Here is a 27,970-nt window from a genome sequence, read left to right as displayed (position 1 = left end):
TCATTTCTTAAAGTGTAGTCACTGACACTAAACCTTCCATTTTGCTTAGTATACGCATCAGATGCGGCAACATTGTTGGTTGTGAAAAGACGTAAAACATGCTGTTATCTGTTATCCTTTAAGCTCAAAATTACTATACATGTAACATGGACATTAAACGTTTGAAAGACTAAGACGTTAGTATAAATACGGAGACGAAACATAACTCAGCGTCTGGAATTGAGACTACGATGAGCGTCCCCACTCCAGCCCTGTAGAGGTCACTATTAACCCGTGTTCTTTCAATTCGGTTCAGGAGCTTCCGGATCTACTTGTTGTTATTATGGCAGGAAGTTGCAAGCGTAAGGGTTAAAACGTTCGAATATCTAAGTTGATGTTATTGGAGCTATTTATAAGTTTTTAGTTAGAATGTAAAATGCATGCGGTGCGGTTAAACTGTAGTTAGCTAGGCAAAGCTCGCGTGCGGTGTTCAAATTAGCAAACTGTCATTTGTTTGTGCTTTTTTCTGCCAGTACGCATGTTGCTCTGACTGAGACGTGCAAGGCCTCTTCACGCGTGGGTATGGCAGACAATTTTGAAAGAGTTCCCGTGGATAGGAACTCAGACCGCGGGGAACAGGCTAGCAGCCATCTGCGGGAAACGGAACCTACACTGCCCGTCTTCGTTCAACGCGAGCCCCTCCGACAGCCACGGACTTCACCCCCTGTGTTGGAGGAGAGCTGGAGGGCGGCCGGAGGTGAGATTGCAGTGCATAATCTTACGAGAAACTCTCATGTTCGCTAGCACGAAAACATGGCTGACTCACTGGCAGGCTAATGTAATTACCGTACGTGTGATCGTGTTTTGGGTGATGCTGTTTTGGGTCCCGGGTGCTCCGGATTCTCCTCCGATTATCTGATAGAATAGATTTTGTCTAGTCAGCTTTTGAACGTAAACTTGTAAACATAAGCACAACCTGAAGTTTTGAAACACCTTCACGTTATGACATTCATAATTGCCTGTGTATAAACGCATGATGGAATATACTGAATATGAAATATAATTGAATATAAGTACTTTGCCATCATAAACTCGTTCATTCGTAGTGTAAGTGTGCGTATTGAGCAAATCAATCTTACATATAACGTTACATATAACGTTAAGACACAGTTTAGAGATTGAAGCAAGTGTTATGGTGCTTATCTGTGTCTCATTCATTTGTGTATTTGTTTTCCAGAGGGAAAAAATGTGGCTGCTCACAACAGCCGAATCGCAACGGGACAGGCGTTGGAAGGCGTTCTCCATTCCAACCTGTCGGTCAACGCCGCAGAATTCTACCCTGCGGGTTACAACCCACATGTAAGGGTTGTGCTGTCAGGGGTTGGGTTGTGCTGGGTAATTCTTTACCCACGGTTTTATTAGTGTTCCATTTCTCAGTCTCTTAATTTAAACAAAAAAATTGTGTGGTACAATAGTTTCTGACATGTTACATCATTGTGGTTTTTTGTCATGTGATTTAAATGTTTTTTTTTTTTCATTTTCTTTGTTTTAAATTTTTTATATCACCAGATCATGTGTCATGTCCTACCTTAAGTCCAGAAGGCATTTTATAACTCTATGACCGCTACCATCGTCAGTGTACAGGGCATGCTCTTCATGTTTTCTCTCTCTCTCTCTCTCTCTCCCTCCCTCTCTCTCTCTGACACTCTTTCGCTTAAAGGAGCCAGTCTATGAGGATGTCCAGGAGCATTATTACCCAGAGGCCTTGGCTGATCTGGTGCAGGAGTTCCTCAGCCACCTCAACTCCTCTCCGGGGTCTTTTGAGTCCGATATTGTGCAGATCACCAACACACTGAACGAGTGTGTCACCACCGAAGAGACGCTGAGGGAGCTGGTGGAGCTGATCTTCACGCAGGTATGCGGTTGGACGCTCAGGTCCTGAACGAAAAGATGCATCTCGATAACGATAGGTTATGCAGCAAACATTTTCTTGAGAGGTTTTATCAGCTGAAGCTGCGGGATACTGAACGGATTCCCCATACCAGGGTTCCTTTAGTCCTTTGAAGAGTAGAATGTTTTTAAAAAAAAATTCTAAGTCAGTGCTGTGTCATTTTTTAAATGTACCATTAGTGAGTGTTACACCAGCATTGGAATGTTCAGTTGAGAACATTCAAATCTCATATTTGTGATCTTGCACCTTAAAGGGTTAATTTGATTATTTTACAGTTAGTGAGGGAATAGTTTCCTTAGTGACTTGGTGACTGACTCTGCAGTAGTATGAAAAACAAGCAAAAAGGCTGAAAAAAATGGAATCGCATGCATAACCAGTGTAGTTACTGGGGAATGCTTATGCCGTTGCCTTCAGACTGAAGGTGGGTATTGAATGCTTATGAAGCTAGCGACATGCTGCCTGTTGTACCTGCTTCTTTCCGTTGCAGTCCACCTCCATCCCAAACTTTTCCTACACGGGAGCGCGGGTCTGCAACCATCTGTCGCGCCACCTGACCTTCAGTCCGCCTGGCCGCAACTTTCGACAGCTGCTGCTCCAAAGGTCTGCTCCTTCGTCCCGCCGGCCGATGCGGCAGCCGCCATTTTGATCGCGTCTGCCACAGACGCTCCTAAAGTGCCCTCTTTGGTCCCGTAGGTGCCAGACGGAGTTTCTGCGCAGAGATGAGGCGGTGAAGGGGGACGAGGCCACGCAGAAGAGCTTCCACTCCTACGTGCTCTTCCTGGGCGAGCTGTACCTCAACCTGCAGGTGAGGCCTCTCCTTCCAGACGCTGTAGGAACACGGCGATGGACTCCGGGGTTCAGCGTTTTGCTGTTGCCGAGCTTGTAGGGCAGGAGTGTTGTGGTTAAGAAACCGGGCTGGTAATTGTGGCCGACGGACTGCTTCCAAGCAAGTGCCAAGTATCCCAACTTATTCCAGAGATAGGGCAGGTCTTCATTAAACTAACTGCAGATTTCACTGTGCATAGTGTAACTTGCGCCCTGCAAGAATCTCCATTTCATTGTGTGAAGTAGAAAAGTGTACACATTGATAATTTTAAATGATTTTTTTTGATATTTTGAAGGCGGTGTGCTGTAAATCCAGAGTGCTTTTCTGCCAGGATGTAACTAGGAGACCTGTGCTCCTTTTCTTGTTCAGCTGAATACGACAGGACCCCCAGTGAGGGCGGACGTCCTTCTCGAAGGTTTGAGGATGTTGCTGGACAGCCTGTTCTCCAACCCTCAGGACAAGAACCTCATCTGTGCGGTGAAACTTCTGAAGGTGAGGGGGTCTGGGGGAGCGCACGAGCCGCATTAATACCTGCGAAACACGAGGAGGCGGCTGAACACGGAAGATCAGAAGAAGGGGACTCTGGGTAATGGCTGGAGAAAAGACCCCTGAATGGAGCCACCAAGCGGCTGGGCAGAACAAGCCTACAGTAGGCAGAGACAAAAGGAAGGAGTTTGCATCCTGAAAATTTAAGTGTTCAGTCAGACTATGCCCCACATTTCTTTCTGTTTTAGGATTGCCTTGGAGCGGATCAGGGGTAGTCTTATCCAACAGTTGCTATTGTGATGGATTTAGTGCTTTAGAGGGGCAAGAAGATGTGTCTAAGTGAGGAATTTGGACATGCACCGCTGACTGTAATTAGGCTATGATTTGCTATTTGGGAGGGAAGACGCGTCATGACCTTTATACGTTGGTTTATTTAGTGGATTAAACTCGCCAGTTTCAAGAAAAGTGTGAGTGATCTCTCAATAGGAAACTGAGAGACTGTGTTTCTTTGCAAAGACTTGTGTCATTTGTGAGATGTTTGGGTTCCGTCAGATGTGATTGGACAGCGCTGGGTCACGTGACCACAGCTCCTGACCCTGTCTCCTCCCTGCAGCTGATGGGGTCGGTCCTGGAAGATGCCTGGAAGGAGAAGGGCCAGCAGCACATGGACCAGCTGGTCCAGAGGATCGAGAGCATCCTGAAAGTTGTCCCCTGTGCCAGGTGAGGGCACGGCCTTTGAGGGGAACGCTTCGCCGCCCCCCCCATCCCCCATCCCGTCCACTGAGACCCTCTTTCTGCACAGGGACGTGACGCTGATGCTGCAGAATCTGCTGGAGCTCCGGTCCATCGGCTGGGGCAGGGTCCAGGGCGGGGTCCAGGGCGGGGCAGCCGCCTGCCAAGCCACGCCCGACAACGACCCCAATTACTTCATGGTGAGAAGCGGGCACCTGGCCGCCGAGATCACACACGCAAACATCGCCGAAAAGTATTACTTTAGTGGTTTAGCGGTGCCTTTTCCCCTATTTATCCACAATTCATACTCGCGCTGCGGCGCTTATCGCAGCCGGGACGGTTGGGATCCGATATCACAACCGCCCGATGCGCTAGAGCAGTGCCTTAACAGGATGCGCCACTCAGCAGTCCAAAAATGTGCCTCAACAGGATGAGCCACTCGGCAGTCCCAAAATGTTCTGTATTTCTTGGTTATCTCTCTCTGCAGCTACATCTCATTGCGGATTTTTAATCTCATGTTGTTACACTGTAACGTAATGTAATGTGTTACCTGTCTTTACCTGTCTTTACCTGTCTTTATTCCCCTCAGAATGAGCCCACTTTTTATACCCAGGACGGCACTCCTTTCACTGCAGCCGATCCAGGTGGGCATTATTAGTGTCCTTTTTAGTGTTATTTAATTTGTCTTGTTCCTAACGAACCTCAAATAAATAATTTGACACAGTTTCCTGAGGAACTGCGGTATAATAAAAATTTTCAATGAATTCTATCATGAATATACAATACCTGTAAACGTAACCTTATGACCGGTGAGGTTTTGATATAAGCTCTTTGAGCTTCTCATCTCACCTGCCTGCACATGTACTACTTTCTTTTATTTGTTGTATTTTTTTTCTTTCTTTTATTGTGTGCAAATAAACTATCCATTTCCACCTGTGTAATGTGTTTTCCAGACTACGCTGAAAGGTACCAGGAAGTACTGGATCAGGAGGGCTATTTCCGAGACTTTTACGAAGAGAATGGCAACGAAGAGTAAGTGTTCGTGTGTCGCAACGACCGTATAAGTGACAGTATTGGTGAACAGATGTCAGAAGATATTCGGTGACGCGATAAATTGAATTCAGGACCACTTTGTCGGCTCCTCCTTCCCACGGGACCTTGGTGTGGACCAATCAGGTGCTCTGGAAGCGGGGCGGTGAGGTCACATGGTGTGAGGTCACAGTAGGGTCGCGGGGTCAGCTCTTGGGGCCCTCTGGGCTGGGTTAGTCTAATTCTCCAGCACACAATGGTCACAGGCGGGGCCTGGGTCCCATTTGGGATTAGTCAGCAAGTGGCCTCGAAAAGTGGCTTAGCAGGGCTTAACTCCTCCCACCCATCCCTTAGCTTCTACAATTTCCAGAACGTTCTGACCACTGGCTCAGTATTTCACTGCATAGGTGCTATTTCCATAGTCCTGGGCTGATGAGCTGACAGTGAAGATGCATGCTGTAATGTGCCTCCTGCTGTAATGTGTGTCCTGTCATGCAAAATGTAGTTTGGTAGAAATGTCCGCAGTTCAGTATACTCCTTGAAAAACAGGAAGGGGAAATGGGTGCGGACCCCTATTACTGGTTTCAGAACTGATCCCTGGATAATGTGTGTGGTTTTAAGCCTGGGGTGGGCGAGGAGGGCTGCATCTGTTCCTGGATTTCACGCAAACGTCTGCCCTCTGCTATCTTTACTTACATAGTGCTACCAACATTGAGTAATCAATATTTTAGTTCATGAATAACAGCTGAAGTTTCTGTGTCCCAACATGAACCCTCTAATTGTGGTCTGAGCTATGGCCAAACCGGCGTAAGCGTTTTCAGATAATTGGCTAATTTCACCCGTGTGATTCTGACAACAAAAACCTGTCTACACGTCCACCCTGCTGGAATGGAGTTAGCCACCCCTGTTTAGGAATAACCATCTGGGGAGGGATATGTAACCTGTTGGATGAAATTACCATGTTTTTCCAGCAGAGGGAGTTTATTCACCAGCAAACTGGCTTGGATTGGTAATAATGAGTTGTCTCCACATTAGTTAAGTTGTATCGACAAATCCTCCCCATTACTTGATTTAGAAAAGCCAGATATTTACTGATACCATAACAGATGTGCTTTTTTTGTTGGCCCTTCAAACACACTGGCATTGCTTCAACTTCTTTTTTTTTTTTTTTTTACAATTCGATATTTTACTCAGTATTTAGAAAATCTTGCATTTTGTGTTTGCAGATACTATGACTCTCCGGATGAGATGGACCCTGAGATCGCAGAAGCATATGAGAAGTTCTGCCTGGAGTCGGAGCAGAAAAGGAAACCGCGATAGAGGGCAGCGGCTGGTGCGCTCGGCCAGTGGAAGGATGAATGGCAGTATCAGTAAATCGAGAGATGTGTTTTAGCGAAGCTTTAAAGCGTGTGTGCTTATGAACCTCCTGCTCTTTCGTTTGAGTTGTTAAATTGTTCGGAGGAGGGATGCAGCTCAGTGACAGGGCGGTTGTCGCACCTCTTAAAATAAACCCGCAGTTCACAGTTTTAAATTTGAAGTTTGAAGTTGGTTATTGTTTTTTTTGTTTGTTTTTTTTTTTGCCTCTTTTTCGCATTTATCCTCTCGTCTTCCTGAATTATTTTACCTGTGCATGTTTGGGACGTGTGGATTTTTAACGTTCTAAAAGGTACTGGACAGTGGAGGACTCGTAATTGTTCGTTTTGATTGGCTCGCTAGATGCAAAACTGTTAAACCGACACATCAATTTTGGCTACAGAGTGCAGCAGGAAGAAGGCACTGACTCCTGTCTGTTGTGCATCGCCTCTGTGTCTGCTCTGCTCGTTCCTTAGTTTTGTGCTCTAAGTCACTGGAATTGCACTGTGCATTCATGATTGGTTCGTTTGTCATGCTAACAAAGTTTGTTTCATGCAAGTGTGTCAAGTTAACACAGGTGTATTTAGACTAGGATCGTTTTGTTATGAAATTAGGTGCGATGTTATACGATCTATTCAGGGCAGCCGCTGGCCTTGAGCTAAGGGCTAAAGCCGTGTGTTTCACACTCAGTCCTGGGGTACACTGTGTGTGCTGGTTTTTATTCCAACCGCAAGTTTTTAAATTACACAAATTTTCATGTGTAGAGGGATTACTTTACCCTCTTAGGTCACGTGATGCCAGAAATAGCGATGCATGCCACGAAGAATAATAGTCCCATATTAATGGTTCTATTCCAGACAGTGACATTAAAGAGAGGTAAAAATGTTTTGTCTGATTAAGTTGACTGGGGCTCCTAATTGGTGACAGCGTTGACACATGGTCACGAAAATTAATTGCGTTTGTAGATGATGAAGCATTCAAAGACAAATAACAAGCCAAACCTGTGTTGTATTAATGAGTTTATGGGGGGAAAATTATGAAAGAACTTAAACATGTGATCAGTACCCTAATTAGGGGCCTATCGATGCACCTCAGTCTAAAACGTTTAAATTTCCTGTTACCTCTTTTTATGTCATTGTTTGCGGTGTAGCATAATAAGCACATTGTGAACATTGGGTTTACATTCTTCATGGCATACTTCATGGCTACTTACTACATAATGTGGTGTAAGAGGAAAAATAATCCCTCTAAACATGAAAATCACATAATTAAGAAAAAATTAAACCGTTTGTTAAAATTCAGGGCTGCATTTGTGGTTGGAACGAAAGCCAGCATACACAGTGTCGCTACCGCAGGACTGAGTTTGAGAACCACTGGGCTGAGGGTTAAACCAAAAGCCAAATCCTGTTCGTGATGCTCATTTTGTCTGTGGCCTCAGACTCTCTGATCGCTTACTGCTCGTCTGTGGATGTCTGTTCAGAAGGGATTCACCGATCTGGATCTCATCTGGATGGCCTTTAAACTGATGCCCATGAACACGGAGGTACTTCAAAAGCACGCTTTGAGTGGAACACCGTGCTCTGTATCTTTGGGTATGTCAACAGTAAATTCTGGCACAAACTGATCCCACACAAAAAGACTGTTTTATTTATGTATGTTGATGTAAATAAATGTACAGCGTTGTTTGGCTGCAATAAATCCTTTGTAAAAAGAGTACCAAAATGTTGTGAGATTGCGTTTTTGTTTTGCAGATTGGTGCATGTGCTGCCGGGTTGATTAGTTATTTGTAGCCAGCTGTTATGAACTGTTCCAGAATATCCAAGTGTATGTGGCGTTTAGCTGGTGGATGGCTCTATTTTCTGTTGTAGCACTGTTGCAAAAAAGGGTATCCCATTCATATTTGAAATCTTCCACATGTTAATTATCATGTAATTACATTCGAGATTCCAATATGAATGTACATATGAAAAATGAGTCGAATTTACAAACAACGCCCTGTGAGTAATTAGCATGCAACGTAGCGGTTTTCAATGCACACGGTAGGGGGGTTTGACAGCATAACTAGTTAAAGTTGTCGTAATTTCTTTATTTCTGTTATACACTTAAAGGTACCTACTACAATCATTTGAAATGAGGACCCTTTGTTCAGAGAGCAAATGGAATCTTGGGAAATGATGCCAATTCCAGCTTCAGTCGTTAAAAAACAACTGACGAACGACTTCATTTTCTTCTCAGCGAATAGCAGGCAGGCTTACTCCATGCCTATCCAATGAAATCGCAGTTTGTTTCGTCATTCCGGAACCGGGAAGTTTGACAGAAGAATGCATTAGTGCTTGCTTGTTGTTGCTTCACTGAACAACTACTTAACTATTTGTAGCTGAATTTATGACTTGTTGACGAAGCAGTGTATTAGCTAGACAGGCTAGCCTGTTACCTTGCACAAACATGGTTGTCGTCAGCATGATGGTTATGTATGAGGACGATTCCGTAGAGGTGCGCTACGGCGATGGGTCGTGTTTGCAACTCTCTCCGTGTGGTTCTGAGTTCTTGCTGGAGAAAACCGTTCCACCTTCAGCCCACCCACTACTGCCGAGTGAAAAAGTCAGGCAGAGAACACGTTTCGTCACCAGTGCCCACAGAGTAAGTGACTAAACGTTTAAGTTTATTTAGTGGGATGGCATTGCTGGGACATATGAACGCCATTGTACGTTAATTATCAGCGAGTTTGAAGTATTGGGTTTTCAACAACAGCACGGCCATGTCGCCAGGAAGCATATAAACATAGCTGTCATCCAGGTGTACTTGCGAGTTGTGATCAATGTTAACAATGACAGTTTCTGTATATGTTGTGAAGTCAGAAAAAGTGTTTTTTTTTTTTCAAGAGTATTTCTGAAATGGACACATGCAGTAAATTTGTATGTCGCTCTAGATAAGAATTTATGTTTATAGTACAATTGAAGTTACTGAAAGACGTTACCTAAAGCTAATTGGTAACTTAGTTGTTTTGTTTTTTTGAATAGTTTGACGTTTATGTCCTTGTTCATAAGTATGCAAGTAGTTTTTTATGTGACATGGGGGCAACTTATGAAATGTGGTTTCTTGTTCATAGGAGCTAATAGTGCAGGCTTTGGAGTTCAGAAACAGGTTTGCTGCAAGACCATACCTCCCCAAAGAGCTCATCCCAGTGGACTGCAGAATGGTAAAGATGGCTACCACCATCACTTATTCCCGTGCTTGAAGTTAATCTGTAAACACCTGCTTGTCATTTAGAGTCCTGCTTCATTCGTTCTGTTGATGCATCTTGTTTGCTGATTTAATGGCAAAAATGACTTCCATCTTGCCTTTCTTTCACAGCATTACTTCACTGATATTTCGGAGATCGAGTGGCCTTCTTCAAGCTCCTGCGGATTGGAGTTTGGGTCGAACGGCGAGGTGATCGTCTCTTCCGTGGATGGGAATGCCAGCCTCCTGCTGTCCTCCTCCGGGGAGGAGTTCTCCGCGGAGTTCCTGTGCCGGACGAGTCAACCTGAGGTCCCCCGGCCTGTCAGTCAGGACCCTGAGCTCAAGCCCGGGTCACAGCGTGTGGAAGCCCAGGACAGGTCTGCTGCAGGGGTCCTGCGCTCACAGCAGACCACAGGTGGGGCAGCGGGGGGGTCTGGAGCTAAAGAAAAGGGGCAGAAGTCCCCCCTCTCCCTGCCTGGAGAGGAGCACCTCTACACCCGGGTGGTGCAGCTGCATTCTTGTGCCTGTCCCCCTCCTTTTTGGAGGTACCCCCTGTCTTTAGCACTGGGCCTGTGGGATGCGCAGCAGGGAGGTCCCGGTGTGCAGGCTGGAGCAGAGGGAGCGGGGGCAGAGCGAATGGTGGGGGCCACAGCGGGACCGGGGGGGGCAGAGGGAGCTCCAGGTCGGTCAGCAGCAGAGAGCCGGTCCAGGGGGGAGAGGAGCCACCTGCCAGAAGCTCTCCCACTCACATGTCCCACTCCCCATCAGCACAGGTCTGACCACACACACTCACACACACACACACACACTCCCCATCAGCACAGGTCTGACCACACACACTCACACACACACACACACACTCCCCATCAGCACAGGTCTGACTACACACACTCACACATGCTTCAGTCTGCACGCACGTGCACACACACACACACACACACACATGCTTCAGTCTGCACGCACGTGCACGCACGCACACACACACACACACACCTAGTAGACTGAATGCTCCAGCTGGTACTCTGTATAACGCTGCAGCTTACGCAGGCGTTATCGGACACGTGGCTGTAATTCACTGGTTCACATTTAGGTGGAACTTCAGGGACTCGACCCAGAGAAGTGAAGAAGGCCTGGAGCAAGGCCTGAGGACTGAGCTGGTCAAAGTTCTGTGGCGCCAAGGGATTGTTTACCGGTAGGTTTTATCTATTTCTTTTTTCTCCCCAATTTCACTTTTCCAACTTGACTTGGAATTTTTCAAAATGTGTATATCTTCAAATACTGTTTTTATTTATTTATTTATTTGTATTTCTTTATTTATAATTTCTTATGCAAGAATTTGCATATACCCCAGTTAATGCCTGTATCTTGTGGTCCTTTTAACGGCTTATATTTCCCTTTGTGTTTGCAGTTCTGCTGAGTGTCTCTTCCTCTCTCCTGTTCTAGACTCATCAGTGGGGCAGTGGCCATCATGGAGGCCAGCCCAGGCGATGGCTCGGTCATCCGGTCCAATGGAGCCGTAGCAAACTACTTCACACATTACACCGCGAGGCTTGCATTCGGGCAGGTACTACACTGAGAGATTCAGAAGACTGGATCTTTAACAGTCGGTTCCCAATTGACCTGACATGCGTGTCTTACACTCCTCACACAGAATGAAGAGAAAAGATACTGTGTGAACAGCCTCCCCCCGGATGTTCCCGGTCAGGCGTACTCCGTGAGCTCCGTGGTAACCCGTGCCAACAGGTGAGACGTTCCTCAGGGTTAGGGTTAGGCGTGAGCTCAGTGGTAACCCGTGCCAACAGGTGAGACGTTCCTCAGGGTTAGGGTTAGGCGTGAGCTCAGTGGTAACCCGTGCCAACAGGTGAGACGTTCCTCAGGGTTAGGGTTAGGCGTGAGCTCTGTGGTAACCCATGGCAACAGGGACCTCCTATCCAAAGGGGCTCCTCAGACGAGTGTTTATTAATGCTAAGGGTGAGAGTTATGGCGTCATAACTGTTTTATGATCTTGACTGGACGTCTTTATGACAGGATCCTGAAGTGCTACAACCAGGCCAGAGTTTCTCTGAAGCTCCCCGACACCCACTGCTGCTGGAGACAGGTGAGCATACAGCGAACGTGTGAGTGACTGAGTGTGTGACTGAGTGTGTGACTGAGTGTGTGAGTGAGTGTGTGAGTGAGCGAGTGTCTGACTGAGTGTGTGACTGAGTGTGTGACTGAGTGTGTGAGTGAGCGAGTCTTACTGCGGGAAGCTTCCAGCTCCATCACACTTTAACAGACTCATCAGGCCGTGTCAGATTCGCCTGTTAGTGCAAAAACCCAGACAAAGAAACACCCAGAACTGCGTAACTGGGGGTTCAGGGCAGACTCTCTCTGTTTGTCTGTCAGGGGGAGGGGTTTAGGGTGACGTGTCACTGACGGGGGAGGGGTTTAGGGTGACGTGTCACTGACAGGGGGAGGGGTTTAGGGTGACGTGTCGCTGATAGGGGGAGGGGTTTAGGGTGACGTGTCACTGACAGGGGGAGGGGTTTAGGGTGACGTGTCCCTGACAGAGGGGAGGGGTTTAGGGTGACGTGTGTAACAGGCTCCTCCCTCTGCAGGAGAGCAGCTCGGCAGACTCCTCGGTTCTGATCCGGGAAGCTCGCGTCGCGGGTTCCGGACTCTTCCGGGCCTTTTCTGACGGCAGGGTCCACGTGACCTTCCTGGACGGGGTCACTCTGCAGATGCTGTGGAACTTCAACACCAGCACACCTGCGCAGGTACGGAAATACACCAGGGTCTGCTCGTTTTTGTTTTGCTCAGTACTTAACGGATCAATTAAAACGGCCGATTACGGTTGGCTCACCTCCCCTGGTGTCTTGGGTCTGAATTGGTTGCTGATATTGAGGCGAAAACAAACACCAACCGATCCTGCGCCCTCCAGGACCAAGAACGAAGATCTCTGGAATTGCTGTAACGTGCTGGATTTACCAAGCGTTTATTGAATTGTAAGCTAGCTGCTCTTTTGTGTCCGCTGGTCTGGTTGCTATTTCAGGGGGCAGACGGGACGTTGGCGCCCCCCAGTGGCCTACGGCAGCCGTGCGGCTGGTGCCAGCTCATCCTCCCCGACGGACACCGTCAGCTCCTGCAGGTGCAGACACCTGGGCCCTACAGCAGGTAGAGGCTGGAGAGGGTCACTATGTGCTATCCTACCCAGAGCAGAGTGTAATGGCGGCGTGAGCGGTGGCGAGCGTAGCGTCCTGTCTGTCTCCCCGGCAGGTACGTGTCGGCCGCGGTGCAGTGGAGCCGGTGGGTGGAGGGGGAAGCCGCTCTGACCAACCAGGAAGCCCGCGGTGAAGTCCCGCCCTCTAACCCCGGACTGGGCTGGTGAGAAGAGAGACCGTCAGTCCGTCAGAGTGACTTAGTGCAGCGGTGTTCAGCCCTGGTCCTGGAGGACCCCTGTGTACGCTGGGTCAGGTTCCAGCCAAAAACCAGCATACACAGGGGTACTCTAGGACCAGGGTGGAGAACCACAGATTTTGTGGATTATTTAAGTAGATTAATACAATTGAATTTTTTTTTGTGTTTAAGTCTTTTTGTTTTTGACCTAGGTCCGTTGTTGCAGAACTGGAGAAGATCAAAAGGTTTAACTGTATCCTTTCTGGTGCTTGACATGTGAAGGAGGAGGAGATTTTGGTCGCTGCTTTCTTTAACGGGTTCCCCCAGTCTTGTTGGAACACAGCGGGCTCCTGAAGGCTCCGGGGGGTTCCACGGGTTCCCCGGGTTCTAGCTGTGGGTTCCAAGAGGTTACCTCTCAGGGGAACCCCGGAATGGACTCCGCTGTGGTGAACGAGAACAGCATCGCCGAGGCACTGCAGAGGACCTCTAAAGCCATCCAGGACATTGAGACGCTCCTGTCAGTCAGGGAATCGACCAATCACAGCACCACATGAGGGTGGTGCTTGGGTGTTGACAGATATGAATACTGAATATTTATTGAACACCTTTCTCTGAAGGCCTAGTTTTACCTCACAGTTCTTTGATGTCATCTGTGTGTCTGTTTGAAGCATAAATGTAATTGTAAAGATTTTGAAAAATGTCTTAATATATTTCAAAATAAACCCTGAAAAAGTGGTAAAGTGGTATGTTTGAGCAAGTGTATGGACCAAACAAAGGGGAGATTTGTAAATGGTTGGCACTGTTTAAAAGGGAATCGAGCAGTTTCAGTGACAGCCACTCTACAATGTGAGATTTTAGGTTTGTGTTTAATGCTGTCCTTGCAGAAATGGAATTTGAAATGAAATGTCTTAAATAAAGATATTGATACACTTTTCCAATATATGGGTCAGACAGAACTCAAACAGATTATTAGGTTATTATTGATTTTGACTGCTTGTTAAAATGTCCCATCACTCACTTCAACCACTACTAATTTGCAGGAAAGTACAGCATCTATTTTGCATCAGATAATGCAACATTCAGCAGTTAAGGTAGAAAGGGATGTGTTCACTGCACAATTGAAATGGAGAATGACTGGAAGAACGGACTGAAGTTTGCCAGATTATGAAAGATCCCCCCTTTTCACGAGTACTGTGTTATTTTAATGTTCGCGGTGAGCTGGGACATCAGTGTAGTTTCATTTGTAAAAGATGGTTTCGCCTGAAGCGCCACATCCTGTTTGCGCGATGGTCAGTATTGGTGGGCTGTTGGTGACAATGCTGCCCCCTTCTGGTCAACCAGTATTACTTCTAGTGCCAAGTATTTTCAGCCTGGATTTCTACCTACATTCAGGCTCATGACAAAACCTGATGAGTCTGATTAATTTTAAATGACCTCAAAATTAATATTTTTTGAATATTGAGAAATGGGGTGCATGTCATATATTCGCGGGTGTTGAGCAGATTGGTGTTCCCCAGAGAAACATAGAAGTCTTTTCACAGGTGCAGTCCATTTGTGCAAAAGTAAATTAAAGAATGTGCTGGTGCTTTTCTGAAGTATTTCAGCTAAATTTGCCAGAGTGGAGCAGCAGTACCCCCAAACCCCCACCCCCCCCCCCCCCCCCCCCCCCCCCCCCCCCCCCCCCCCCAAACTTCCACCTCTTTTTAGTGCGAGTGTTACCTGTGCCATCCCCCAAGTGCAGATAGGAGAGGTATGTATATCGCTGGATTTCTACAGATAAGTATTTTATCATGTAATCGTGGAGAATAAACTGCTTTGTGCTATTGCCAGCCTATACAGTGAAGTACACGGTGTTGGCTGTTAACATCGTTGACCTTAAATGCATTGGTTAATGTCCTTGACCTTGTAGGTGTCGGGTATGTGAGCTTGCATTAAAAACATACTGCTGAATGTACTGCTGCCTCGCATACCTTCTCTTTGCTTACTGCTTTCAGTTAAATGCGAAAGTTACAACAAACGTGCCTGAAAAAGACCTTTTCTGTGGGGTTTGTTAAACCCGTTCACAGAATAATATGTGCTTTATCTGCTCATGGAAATTTGAAGCCTTGTGCGAAACATGACGTACGCCTTCCTGTTGAGAAATGGTATTTTTGTGTGTACGTTTCCTGTGTGTGCATTGTTCTTGCGGCAGTGGTGTGATTAAGAGGCTGCCGCAGTACTGACCCCATATGAGGCTGCTTCAGTGAGGCACGGTTTGCCTGTCTGTGATTGGACCAGAGAGATAGCGATCATCAAAGAAAAAGGTAGGAAGTTCCTGTTTAACGCCTGTGTGTGCACCCGAAATGAATGCTGATGCATTATACGAAGCAAAACTCTGGTGGACACACCCTCTTGCCCTCACATACAAATATTCCCTCTTCCTCATCCTCTGTTTCACTCTCTCTCGCTCGCTGCTCATGGGTGGCCGGCGGATGTGAAGGTTGCCATGGCGCGCTTCAGCCCAGGAATGAGATTGGCGGAGGAGATGAGCAAGGGGCGCGCCAATTTGGCCCTGCGCCCCGTCCCGCAGTCCGCCGCCCCGTCCTCCGGGTCCTCCGGGTCCCCCGGGTCCTTCCTGCAGGCCAGGAGAGGCGTTCTGGAGAGCAAGCTGTCAGGAGGCGCGGCCTCCGGCACCCCGAATCCCGCGTCTGATGTCCCGAAGAGCGGCGTCAACAAGAGCAGCCCCCCCGGGGAGGGCGGCGAGCAGGGGGTCCCCAAAACCAAAGCCCTCGCCAGCAGGTTTGAGAACGCCGGCCCGGACCGCGGCCCCCCGTTCAGCTCGCAGCTGCCCCTCAAACCCAAACCCCTGGAGCCACCAGAGGGGTGCAGACCGCACCTCCTGGTGAAGAAGCTCTCCGCCGAGCTCATCTCGCTGGACACCAAGCAGCCCGCTCCCAAACCGCACCCGTCCTTCGCCAAGCTCCCCTCCGCCAGCGACGGCTCCAGACGCGGGGAGGGTGAGGGCGACAATGACCCAGCTCCCACCAAACCCCCCTTTTTACACAAACAGAAGGGCTTTCCTGCGACGGGACAGTCCAAAGGGGGAGCAGGGGGCCCTGCTGGAGTGAAAGTGCATCCCGGGGCGGGCGTGAGGTTTTCGGGTGTGCGTGGCGCTCAGACCGCGTTTAACAAGGACGGCAGCGAAGCAGGCGTGACGCCCCTTAGATCCCACAATCCTCTGACCCCGCAACCTGCATCAGCCCCGAGGCCTCTCGCAGCTAAGAACCACGCCCTTGTGAAGAGGCTGCTGCCGACCACGTCCGAGAAGGAGGAGGCCAGCGACCCTGCTGCCCCAAAAAAGAAGCCTCTGCCTGGGAGTTTTGTGCTGGGGAGCCCACCTCCCAAACCAGGCAGGCCGCCCAGTGTCAGCCTGGGAAAGTTCCAGAAGGGAATAGAGAGTGTGCATGATGGTAAGTCACCTCCATTTCTGAGCAATAATAATGAAGTAATGCTGCTGTAATCCTGGAAGTAGCTCTTACCTGGTAAGACTTCTCTCTGCTTGGTGCGTCCTCAGTGTTTAAAGGGAATAGGTGAAGACAAGCCACCCATGTCAGTGAAGTCTATAAATGTAATTATACTTCCAAGTGTTGTAAAATATAAAATTATTGAGTCATATTGTGGTATTATGTGTCTGTGGGCCGGTTTCTCAGGCGCAGATTAAGTTTAAGTCCTGGTCTAAGATGGGTTTTGTATGGAGAATCTCAGGACTTGGCTTAATCTGTGTCTGCGAAACTGGCCCTATGTGTGTATTTATTTCTGTTAAGGTCCTAGGATAAAACAAGGAAGACCTCTCCCACTTCCTGCCTCACCTCATGGCAACCTTGTGCCACCGCCCGTGCCCCCCAGTCCCCTGTGCCGAAGCCTCTCTCATCAAAGCTCTGAAGCCAGGTGAGAGACCGTCCACATTAATGCGCCAATGATAAAAATACATACGCACAAAGAAGCATAAATCTCATTGGAAACACAGTAAAATGCAGTAAAAGTATTGGGACAGAATAACCTCATATTCGTAGTTTTATGTGCAATGTGCTAGAGTACAGAGCCAAAACAATAAAAATTGTGTCACTGCCCCAATATTTTAGCAAAAAATCTGGTAGAATTGTACCCCTAGCAGTGTGTCCAAACTAGCCTCAGCTGGCAGATCATCAGGAACATCTGTAAATACCCAAAGTGTATTTCATCACACACACACACACACACACACACTGTCTGTTACCGCACAGAGCCCTCCCTGTCGTGGACCAGGACTACGATGATGTGGGAGAGCTGGATCACCCTCCGCCCTTACCTGGAGGTACGTCCACCTGACTGTCTCACGTTGGGCTCTTTGCTGATAAAAGCAAGTTAACCCTCCTATTATGTTCAAATTAACTAACAACTTTTATGTTTGGGGTCAGTTTGACCCCAGCAATATAAACCTGCAGAAAATAATTGTAACTGAAAGTGTTACCCAAGTTTCTCTCTCAGCTACTTTCTACTGACCATCTTAATAGCCCAGTAAATAAAACATGACTCCCCCCATCCTCCCCTTATACATAAAGTATTGATTTTATATGACTATTGTGAAATATGCAAATAACTGTACAATCTCAATTATTGACCTAAAATGGAAAACAAAGTATGTTTTGGTGTTTGCAGGGCTTTATGTTGGTATTAAGTGCTCATTAAAAAAGAAAAATAACATTTGGCAATAAAATATCAAGCATAGTAACATTTTATGTTCGCGGTCAATTTGACCCCAGGAAAAAATATTTAAAATGTCAAACATTTCAAATGTTTAGGTTCAGAAAACACTTCAGAACATCAATAAGTAACATATGACAGTTATTCAATAATGAAGAAACACCAATAAAAAGTAAATTAATCACCAGAATTGAATTTTGATAAAAGATGAACATGGTTGAGAGATGACAGGAAGGTTTCTTGGTGGTTGAGAGGCGACAGGAAGGTTTCTTGGTGGTTGAGAGATGACAGGAGGGTCTTTTGGTGGTTGAGAGATGACTGGACGGTTTATTGGTGGTTGAGAAACAAAAGGAGGGTCAGAATGTGGTATCTCAAAGGCTTAATTCTCATCATCAGAGGAGGAGGATGCCATATAGTCAGGGTCCTCCTCAACATTATCCTCAGTCTCAGACATATCCTCATCTAAATCACTTTCACCCTCCAAGATCTGCGACAGAACCTCAGTGGCAGAAAATATACGCCTCTGTCTGGTGGTCATTTTCAAAATCTTTAGTTGAGGCACAAATGCAAAGAGAAATGGTTTAGAGGGCTGTGTGTGCAGCCCTATTATAAGTTTGCCCCCGCCCCCATGTTGCGAGAATGATCAGAGATCTTGTGGTAAATATGTTTCCTCCTCACACGCGCACGCACGCACACACACACACACATGCTCTCTCTCTCTCTCTCTCTCTCTCTCTCTCTCACACACACACACACACACACAAATTAATGTGAAAGTGCCCTTAGCCAACACAACAAAAACAAGATCAAAATGATGGTTTTATATAACAATTAAGCTAGGGGTCAAAATGACCCCAACAACACCGATGCGTACAACATGTGTACAGGACATTGAAAGTATTTTTTTCAGTTAATTTCATGTTTGCCATGTTTTCCCCATAAAGTTAGGAAAAGTCATGAAATATCTAGCTGAAAAAAGTATGGTAACCATATTTCTAGAGACAGTAAACATTGAACGGGGTCAAATTGACCCCAAACATAATAGGAGGGTTAAAATGTTTTTAATAAATTATGAAATAAAATGTAATAAAAAGCTACTAATTTTTACTAAATTGATATTACCACATTTGGAAATGGTTTCGATTATTGCCTTCTTAAATAGTTCAGGACTCCACCCTGACTAAAAAACTACTGAACTACATGAGTAAAACCTGTCAGTGGCGTCACTAGGGCTGGAGACACTCGGTGCGGTCGAGTCGACCGTTGGTGTCACCCGATGTTGTCGATGGCGGGTGCTGTTGGATGTTGTTGACTGGGGGGAGGGGGGTGCTGTTGGATGTTGTTGACTGGGGGGTGCGGTGCTGGCGGGTGTGGGCGAAAGGTATTGCGTGTTATGCATTCAAACGACAAAGCGCTTCTCATCACATTAATACCGCTAATTAAATCAACCGGCAGTAAACTGCATCGGACAAATTAGCTGTTTCAACTCGCGGCTACACAAAACACTGCACAAAAAATGTATTGCCAGTCATTTCGATGTCACCGCCCTCTGATGGTGTCACCCGGTGCGGTCCGCACCCCCCGCACCCCCGTAGTGACGCCTCTGAAACCCGTTAAATGTGTCTCTCGCTTCGATGGCGACTCATCGCACCTCTTGTCTCCCCTTTTCAGAGCACCCTGCACAGAAAATGGAGGTAATTCATTTTTAGCAAAAAACATTATTTTTGATTGGAAATATTTCTTTTATTTCACCTTTTGTGTGCTCATATTGTGTGTATTAATGTTCGTGTGCCACAGTGGTGTGACCAAGACGAAAATAGCTAATTTGACTTTCTTGTTAAAGTCCCATTTTTAGAATGTACTTCTTCACGACAATAACTGGTGCCAGTTATTAGAGTGGTATTATCAGTAGTAAGTAAATTCAAAACTTCCAATAAGCACAAAATGTATCATTAATGATCACAGAATGTAGAACTAAAAAAAGCAAGTTTTTGTAGGGATGTATTTATAATCGTAGCCTGCAGTGTTTTCGTCTAAATGAAAGTGCTACATGTCAGCCATTGGTTTCCTCTCGTTTCAGAAGGACACTGAGAGTGACGGGGAGATGTACGAGGACTTGGAGGAAAGATGGTGAGAGATGAAATATCGTAGTTCCCGTTACAGATGTCATGTCAGACAGACAGACAGCACATCATGCTTTTAACTCCCACGCTGTGAACATGTCGGCCACAAATGTCCCCGATCCAGGGCTTCAGCAGAGGCTACAGAAAATACCAAGAATCTGTCGAAGGAAGAGAAGAAACGCCTAGAGCAGGAGAAGAAAGAGCAAAAAGAACAAAAGAAGAAAGAACTGGAGGTCAGGAAGAGATTTAAGGTGAGCCAGATGGGAACATGGTACAAGTTTGCAAGAAGGGACACAATTTAGGGGAAAGGGGATAGGATAACCCTCATCATATTGTTAATTAATACCAGTGCAGCAGGCCACTTTCTTTAGTCCATGCGATTGTTGTAATCGCAGTCATTTGTACAGTAATTTTCGGGGTGTCTGTATGAGTTTGAGCGCTGATTTATTTTATCTGTGTCTGTGTCTCAGCTCTCAGGACCAATCCAGGTGATTCACAGGGTGAAGGTCCGGGTGGACTGCAAAGGGGGAAAGAACGACCTGGCCATGAAGCGAGGCGAACTCGTCGAAATCGTCCGTGTTTTGGACAACCCTGCCGGCCGCTGGCTGGGCAGAACACAGGACGGATCCTGTAAGCAGTGTCTCTTACTTCTTCTAATAAAGGCACCTTTATGAATTGATAAATTGATTCCACTATTAACACAGTCTCCAGCACCCCTGTGACCCTGCTCAGGATAAGCGGGTATAGATGATGGATGGATATTAACACGGTGAATAATTTTTTATGTACGCCTGTGTGTGTTTCAGACGGCTATGTGAAGCCTCACCCTCACCTGTGTGTGTTTCAGACGGCTATGTGAAGCGTCACCTGTGTGTGTTTCAGACAGCTGTGTGAAGCCTCACCCTCACCTGTGTGTGTTTCAGACGGCTGTGTGATGCCTCACCTGTGTGTGTTTCAGACGGCTGTGTGAAGCCTCACCCTCACCTGTGTGTGTTTCAGACGGCTGTGTGAAGCCTCACCTGTGTGTGTTTCAGACGGCTGTGTGATGCCTCACCTGTGTGTGTTTCAGACGGCTATGTGAAGGCTGAATCAGTAGAGGTAGACTACGAACACCTGAAACGGGAGAAACAGGGGGGGCCACGCCCAGGTACAGCGAAGGAAAGCCTGGAGGTGTATGACGACGTGGGCGTCCTGGACGACTTCAACAGGTGAGGGGACCTGGAGAACGGGTGGGCGGGCGGTGGGAGCGTACCTGGAGGGCAGGGGGTGGGAGGGGGGAAGGTGAAGAACAAGAAATGCGCTTGTAGACCCTGAACCTTGAGGACGGGATTCTAGGTTCCGTTATAATACAGGGGTCATTAATCACTATGGAAACAGCACGCAGGTCACATTTTTAATACTCTGGATGCTAATATTGCTGGCACCAGTGAAGTGCACTGGTGATTGTCTGCGCTTTATGCAGGTGGCGGTGTTTGGGGAACTGGGCCTGCGGGTGTGAGGGTGTAAGTAGGGTTTCAGGAACCAGGAAACTAATATTGTACTGAGCCTGAGTTCCTTGTAAATATCCGGATGTACGTATATATATATTATAAGCTCTGCAAGCTGCTTGTTTTTTTTGTCTGTATTGAACCTTGTGTCTCTGTGTTTCAGTGGCCTTAAATGTCAAGCAGGTAAGGTCTTTAATTTCATTATGACTGCTCTTTACAGCTTAAGAATCAGAGCCATTTCCAGTCTTATTCCGAAGCAGTATGGCTTCCTTTTGTCCAGCTGAAAAGCACTTATCGTGAAGCCTCTTAGAAAGGCAGAGAGGGAAATACGATGAATTTGGGCCTTGGGTGAATGAGATGGGGAAGCGAGAACATACACATCGGATGTGAAAAAAACCGCTCTTCCCTTTTCTTACCGCTATATCTGCGATGCCAGAGGAAGACCCTGACATCTATGATGATGTCGAGGACCCAAACCAAAGGTGAGAGTTTAATAATACTATATCTAAATGCAATATGCTGTGTTGTAGCATCTGTGTTGCTTAAGCATCTGCATGATTCTCAAGAGGACGGCATTGGGGGTGCAGTGGGTAGCACTGCCACCTCACAGCAAGAAGGTTGCAGGTTTGAATCCCAGGGCCTTTCTGTGTGGAGCTTGCACGTTCTCCCTGTGTCGGCGTGGGTTTCCTCCGGGTACTCCGGTTTCCTCCCACAGTCCAAAGACATACAGGCTAGGGTCATTGAAGACTCTAAATTGCCCATAGTTATGAGTGTGTGAATGGGGTGTGCCCTGTGATAGATAGATTTTTATGGCAGAAATTTTATTTATCTGCATGTTTAAAAAGGGTGGGGGTTCTCCCTTTTAAATGCCTCATCCTCTCAAATGCTATACAAGGCTGGTATTTACTTCATTTAATAAATATGCACTTATTTATTGTGATAATTTGATTAGAAATAATAGCAAAACTGATCGTGTTTGTCTGAAATGTTCAGACTGCGGTCATCTTCTCCCGCTATTCCTCCTCCTCCTCCAGCTCTGGGCACTTTACCAGGTGAGTCATAATTGTTCACCGATTGTCTTTGTAATGTGCTAATAGTATTATTTGTTGATAAAATTTTTTTGCTTGTCCATATTTTACTGCATTGTAAATAATAATTAGCATAATGAGAAAAGCTAAGTCTTAGGAGGTAGACCAAAGACTCATGGCCCCTATAGAGGACATAAATTAATGTGTGCTGTTTGGGGAATATTCTTGTTATAACATTATCTCCCAATACAGGGAGGCGAATCTGACTAAAGTTTACCATGTCCTTGAAATACTCCTTTTTGTTCTAACTTTCTCAAATCCCAGCAGCTGATGACATTTACGATGACGTGGACTCTGAAGGGTTCCCTCCGCCCCCAATTATCAGCAAGTACGTCATTCTGTGTCACTGTCACTGGAGAAGTTTCATACCACCAGAAGTGGCATAACGTTGTGGTGAAAGCTCGGTAAAAGCAGCATTTTTTGGGTGCTTCGTCAGACTACTGGAGCTGACTTTGTCTCAGAAGAAAAGTGCTCTCGTCTGACACCAAGCTAGTCTGGAGCTCCTAGACTATCTCTGAGGTCATTTAGTCCATGACTGTCTAGTGTGGAGGAGCAGTGCATGATGTGGAAAACATCACATGAGGTCAAGTACATATTACAGAAATGTAATATCAAAAATTGAATGACATAATTGATATTATTTCTTAATTATTCCTTAATTAATTTGTCTCAAAATAATACTCCAATACGAGTTTTGTTTTTGATTAATTTAGTAGTCTCACTGTGCATTCAAAAATATTTTCATAATGTAACAATATTTTGACATACAATTGTCTTTAAATTCTGTATTCACCACCCGTAACATTTGGTTATTCTCGATGTTTCTAGTGGATCTAGTGACATCTAGTGGATAGTAATATTATTGCAGATTACTTTTCGTAAAACCGAGCTATAGAAACTTTCTGTTTTATTTTTTAATTAGCCAGTAAATGTCACGTCATTCACTGCATCATGTTTTTAATGTTGTATAAGGTGAAAGGGGTTAATGTTGTATAAGGTGAAAGGGGTTAATGACGCCTGCCATACTGCCCGGGTTGACAACTATCCACAGGAGCCACTTACAGCTGGATGCTAAAAATTCTTCTTGGATTTGTTCGTCCTCCTTCTAAAGACTGCATCTTTTCCCAGGCTCCCTCAGATGAAATCAAAATGTAAGACAGAGGAGAGAGACCCAAAAAAACAGAAGAAGTTTGAAAAGGAGGAGAAAGAATTCAGGAAGAAGTTCAAAGTGAGTTTTGTCACAGTGAGCCATCATGATGGACAAGCCCTGTAAAAAATGTTTTGCATGAAAAACTCCCCCATATTTTTGTTCTGATTTCCGTGCCCTAGCAGATAGTTAACCAAAAAATACTACAAGCATGATATGAGTTTGCTATGTGTAATAGAACATAAAACTGACTATCTATGTAAACAAAGATTTCATCTGACATTCATAAATTATAAGGTCACACTATTTGCTAACTTATTTACACAAAAAATACAAATATTTCCTATAAAACATGCAACAGAAACTTGAGAATTTGATCTTTTTTATTTTAAAGAGTACATAAGAACAAACACCAAAGCTGAAAAATACAAAACGTTTAGCTAAGTTTAGTTTGTTACATGTTTGGCAGCCACATTGGTCATGGGAAAAAAACACAAGAATGCTGTCAAATCAAACAGGGTTACAGATGAGACAGGTGTGCTCCGTGACAGGTATGCTCCAGTAGGTATCAGTGCCCATTCGCCTCCTTAAGCAGGCCATTGGTAGCTAGAATGTGTGTTTCCCCAGCTACCTACTGCATGTAATGTCCAGAATGTATGACCAGTTAAACCGATCTCACGGTATCTGAGATATGACCACTCCAAAGCTATAGCTATTTTTCCTTCAGATGTATTTAACCCTTCCCTGACCTGTATTTGCGAGCAGTTCGATGGCGAGATCCAGGTGCTCCACCAGGTGACCATCGTGTCCACGTTGACCACGAGGAAGTGGGGGAGCAAAGACTTGCCCCTGAAGCCGGGAGAGAAGATCGATGTCATCGTGGAGCCCAGCAACGACAAGCTGATTGGCCGAAATCAGGAGGGGAAAAGTGAGTGACAGATGATTGGACAGTTCCATCCTGCTGTTTGCACACAGATAGCGCTCTTTAAAAGTGCCAAATGCCGTTAGGTTTCAGGCATGGTGTAACTTCATCTCTCTTTGTCCTGCAGTTGGTTACGTTTCAGTGGGCAACATCATACCTGAGTAAGTAATCCTCAAGTTGTATCATTCAAATTCAAATAACAATTTTAATGTACATTGTTATGACATGTACACATTGAGCAAACAAATAGTATAGTATCAATACTGTAAGTGTGTACATACACTTCTGACCCCTTGTAAATGTTGAGATAACATACTAATAACTGAGTTTGTTTTTTTCCTGAATGCTATATTGGATGTTTTGTGATGTAACTTACTCTCCTCCAATAGCCTTGATCTTTTGAGTCTCACTGTTCTGTAAAATTTCTGTTTTACCTCAAACAGAGACGCTGATATTTACGATGACGTCGGTGAAGGTATGTTCTGACACTGAGCTACATGAATATACATTTTTCTGATAACAAAGTCGAATATGTGGAGGGGATTTATTTTTCACAAGCAAATTGTAATTAGACACTGTGGAGTAATCAATGTTCTAATGTGCTCTTCTTCATTTCTTCCAGGTTGCACCTACGACAATGACTGAGCATATGTACCCCTTCCAAAGAAGTGTGTTTTATATGTTTATGTTATTTTTAGTTAATTTCATACAAGGTAGACATAGATGGGGGGATGAATCACACAGATCAGTGTCTCTGTGTGTCCATTATTCCATCAATCTGTCTGGCTGATTCCACATCCACAGGAATCCTTTGTAGTTTGTACACCTTGATCCACCTCTTGACCATGTAATACCTGCAGCCACTGAAGACTTGAAAGCCCTGTGGTAAAGTCAGACAGCATTGATTCACATTTTCATTCCTTGATGTTTCTAAAATACAACGGCATGTCAGTGTGGTGCAGTGGGCAGAACTGTCGCCTCACAGCAAGAACGTCCTGGGGTACGAATCCCGGCCTGGGCCTTTCGGAGCGGAGTCTGCATGTGATCCCTGTGTCTGCGTGGGTTTGCTCCAGTACTCTGCTGGGTTAGGCTCCAGGACTCTGCTGGGTTAGGCTCCAGTACTCTGCTGGGTTAGGCTCCAGTGCTCTGCTGGAAACGAGGGTCAGAATATAGGTTGACCCGTTTGGCCACCATTATGAATAACATGAATGTGTAGTTATGTGTAAGGTGTGTTGTTAAGATATAGGTTTATGCTCATTTTCCAAATACAAAACTAAAGCAGCATTAAAGAATAAAATAACAATAACAGAATTCTTTGTGTCTTATTAATGTGTATGATTATGAGTTTGGATGTAAATTTAGGAAAAGAAATTGTGAAACCCACATGAATTAGCCTACTATAATAGTTTTTTAAATAAATGGATGTGTCCCACTTCTTCAGGTTTTTACAAGTTAGAGACTATGTACACGGTCAAATCCCACAATGCCCTCAGTCACCTCCCAAATGTCCCATCAAGTTTACATGTGAAACATCAGGCGCAATGTCTAGGCTGTAAAAATTATATTCATAATTTGAATGATCCACCTTTTGCCCTTCACAAAGCCTGCTTCATTTCTCTAAAACAAAGTGAGAAATATTCCCGAACAGAGAACCTACCTGTGACAGGTGTGAGACAAAACCAGCCGCCTTCTTACCTGCACTGGTCAAATCTGGAGTTCAGCCTTTGAAACTCACAAATAACATGGTCCTCCACCTCCGCGCCCCCCTCCACCCCCAATTTTTTTTTTTTTTAACCTTTTTCCCAAACTGCCACTGGATTCCCAGGGCTCTCCCTTTACTGCAGGCCTCTATGCTCAGCGCTGCTGAATTGGAAGGGAGCTGCTCCACCCTCACATCCCGATTGGATAGGACACATTATGCAATGTCTTACGTTCGAGAATGTCTGATGATCCCTCCGAGGGTCCTCCTCCCTCAAATCTGAATACAGTCATTTATACACGTTACATTTGTGAATGGCGCCGCACTTCGAGCCCTGGGCCACCCCTTTGTTCTCCTTGCTTCTCGGTTGTATTTAATTAGCATTTGCGTGCGTCTTTTCCAGTGTGGGAGAAGGGTTTGGAATGAGTGCTGTGTGTTCGGCGGCTGATGCGGAGGACTCTTTGGTTGGGGTGGTGGGGGGAGGGGTTATGGGGCACTTTTGGGGTCTGTGTGTGTATGCTTGTGCTTGTTGCAATGTTTGACATATTGACGGGAATATTTTATCTTGGTGAAAGACAACTCGAAAAATATTGCTTTCAAGAAAAAAAAATTTCAGAACCTTGTGATTCTTAGATCTGTGTGGTTAGCGTCTTTTCTCAAGGTGAAATGATAAATTTAATTTACATCCCTTCATTTGCATCTTCATTTGAATAGTATCAGGGTCCTTCTTTATTAATTTGGAATATTTTTAACTGACAACTATTTGTTAATGGGTCATCCAGAACGCAGGCAATATGACAAAACCAACTTGTGACGTTTCTTCCTCGTGAATCCAGATTGTGCGGCATCAATTATTATACCATTAGCAGATTTTTTTACGATCACTTCCTTGGGCGGTATAATAATGGCTATGAAAACAGGGCATGACAACAATACGTAATTTCGCAGTTATTGAATTGGCTGAATCGTTCTTCGTACGTGTCATAGAATATCAGGTACATCCTCGCCAAATACTTTATTTCGTGCATCAGCGAAGCCATCAGCCTACATTAAGGTTTTGTGTAGAATTTGTTCGGGCACGAAGCACATCCACTGAACTCACATCTTGTGATGTCACCAACTGCAAGTTCCTTCAGGCTGCTGCAAGCGTGATGCCCAAAAATCATCTCTCTTCTAGCCTCCACATTTTTCTCTCGCGATAATCCCCGATGTTTCCGGTGTTGTGAATGTCCCTGGAAACATGGCGGTCAGCATCCGAGGCCGTCCGGTCCGAAGTCTTCGGATGCGTGGTAAGCTAGAAACACTTGTTTCATTACCAGGGCCTCGACTCCTTCATATACACGAACCATAAATTCTTTAGCATCCGATGAACTCGGTTTTCGTGTTCACGGTGCCCGTGTTATGTCTGTTTGACAGGTCGGAATGACAGCGGGGAGGAAAACGTACCACTCGATCTAACCAGAGGTAAGGAACAGACAGAGGGAGAGGGAGACGGCGATTGTTGAAAAATGGGGGCTCTCTGGTTTTAAAAGCTTCTGCTGTGATCTGGTTCAGAGAATTAAAAGGGATCACACAGAAACGACGATTTTGCATTTACGGCAGTTTTATGTCGGTACTATTTATTTAAAAATCATCGAGGCGAACACTGGCGCTATGAGGATGGTGTTGTTTTGATTAGCAGCCCAGCTCTGTTAGCTTGGTACCTAGCTAGCCAACAAGCCAGTTAGTCCCCCTGATGTTTTTAGCTCGCTCGCTAGCTAGCTTGTAGTAGCCACTGGCTAGCAAGCTGGTGGGTAGACTTACAGTTAACGTGACAGCATATGTATATC

At 45.7% G+C, this 27,970-nt stretch overlaps 4 protein-coding genes across 8 annotated transcripts in view; all 4 read left to right on the top strand.

The window, feature by feature from the left end:
* The first annotated feature begins 302 nt into the window (after positions 1–302).
* paip1 (poly(A) binding protein interacting protein 1) lies at positions 303–8,060 on the top strand. Its single transcript, XM_035379827.1, has 11 exons — positions 303–736; positions 1,217–1,338; positions 1,700–1,894; positions 2,418–2,530; positions 2,624–2,735; positions 3,126–3,248; positions 3,856–3,962; positions 4,045–4,174; positions 4,564–4,618; positions 4,928–5,006; positions 6,230–8,060. The coding sequence occupies exons 1-11, from the start codon at positions 562–564 to the stop codon at positions 6,321–6,323; spliced, it is 1,305 nt and encodes a 434-aa protein (XP_035235718.1). The 5' UTR covers positions 303–561; the 3' UTR covers positions 6,324–8,060.
* Positions 8,061–8,631: 571 nt separating this feature from the next.
* Positions 8,632–13,893, top strand: c10h5orf34 (chromosome 10 C5orf34 homolog). Of its 3 annotated transcripts, none has more exons than XR_004767152.1 (12): positions 8,632–8,996; positions 9,466–9,555; positions 9,711–10,351; positions 10,669–10,770; positions 11,022–11,142; positions 11,230–11,321; positions 11,607–11,676; positions 12,176–12,334; positions 12,610–12,705; positions 12,834–12,941; positions 13,166–13,206; positions 13,281–13,362. XR_004767152.1 is itself a non-coding variant. In XM_035435954.1 (12 exons), the coding sequence occupies exons 1-12, from the start codon at positions 8,802–8,804 to the stop codon at positions 13,505–13,507; spliced, it is 1,968 nt and encodes a 655-aa protein (XP_035291845.1). In that variant the 5' UTR covers positions 8,635–8,801; the 3' UTR covers positions 13,508–13,893. The 3 variants fall into 3 exon arrangements, 2 of the variants coding, with proteins under 2 accessions (XP_035291846.1, XP_035291845.1); XM_035435954.1 differs by having other exon boundaries at positions 8,635–8,996; positions 12,610–12,731; positions 13,281–13,893; XM_035435955.1 differs by having other exon boundaries at positions 13,166–13,417.
* A 1,246-nt stretch (positions 13,894–15,139) lies between these two features.
* Positions 15,140–25,753, top strand: LOC118237264 (FYN-binding protein 1). 3 transcript variants are annotated; one of them, XM_035435781.1, is made up of 18 exons: positions 15,140–15,256; positions 15,412–16,402; positions 16,757–16,880; positions 17,216–17,286; positions 19,347–19,369; positions 19,759–19,805; positions 19,923–20,049; positions 20,269–20,428; positions 20,868–21,006; positions 21,449–21,468; positions 21,722–21,767; positions 22,279–22,337; positions 22,638–22,701; positions 23,502–23,601; positions 24,286–24,448; positions 24,570–24,603; positions 24,886–24,917; positions 25,065–25,753. In XM_035435781.1, exons 2-18 carry the CDS (start codon positions 15,439–15,441, stop codon positions 25,085–25,087), a joined length of 2,196 nt encoding a protein of 731 aa, XP_035291672.1. In that variant the 5' UTR covers positions 15,140–15,256; positions 15,412–15,438; the 3' UTR covers positions 25,088–25,753. The 3 variants fall into 3 exon arrangements, with proteins under 3 accessions (XP_035291672.1, XP_035291671.1, XP_035291670.1); XM_035435780.1 differs by having other exon boundaries at positions 19,756–19,805; positions 22,641–22,701; XM_035435779.1 differs by having other exon boundaries at positions 19,756–19,805.
* Positions 25,754–27,285: 1,532 nt separating this feature from the next.
* The window catches only part of rictora (RPTOR independent companion of MTOR, complex 2 a), a 36,531-nt gene continuing 35,846 nt past the window's right edge, over positions 27,286–27,970 (top strand). Inside the window, 2 exon segments of the mRNA XM_035379028.1 lie at positions 27,286–27,430; positions 27,558–27,605. Coding sequence (XP_035234919.1) covers positions 27,382–27,430; positions 27,558–27,605 — 97 coding nt within the window. The 5' untranslated portion in view covers positions 27,286–27,381.

The sequence above is a fragment of the Anguilla anguilla genome, chromosome 10, assembly GCF_013347855.1.
Source record: "Anguilla anguilla isolate fAngAng1 chromosome 10, fAngAng1.pri, whole genome shotgun sequence".
Taxonomy (NCBI): Eukaryota; Metazoa; Chordata; class Actinopteri; order Anguilliformes; family Anguillidae; genus Anguilla; species Anguilla anguilla.
This window is presented reverse-complemented; position numbering and strand designations above follow the sequence as displayed.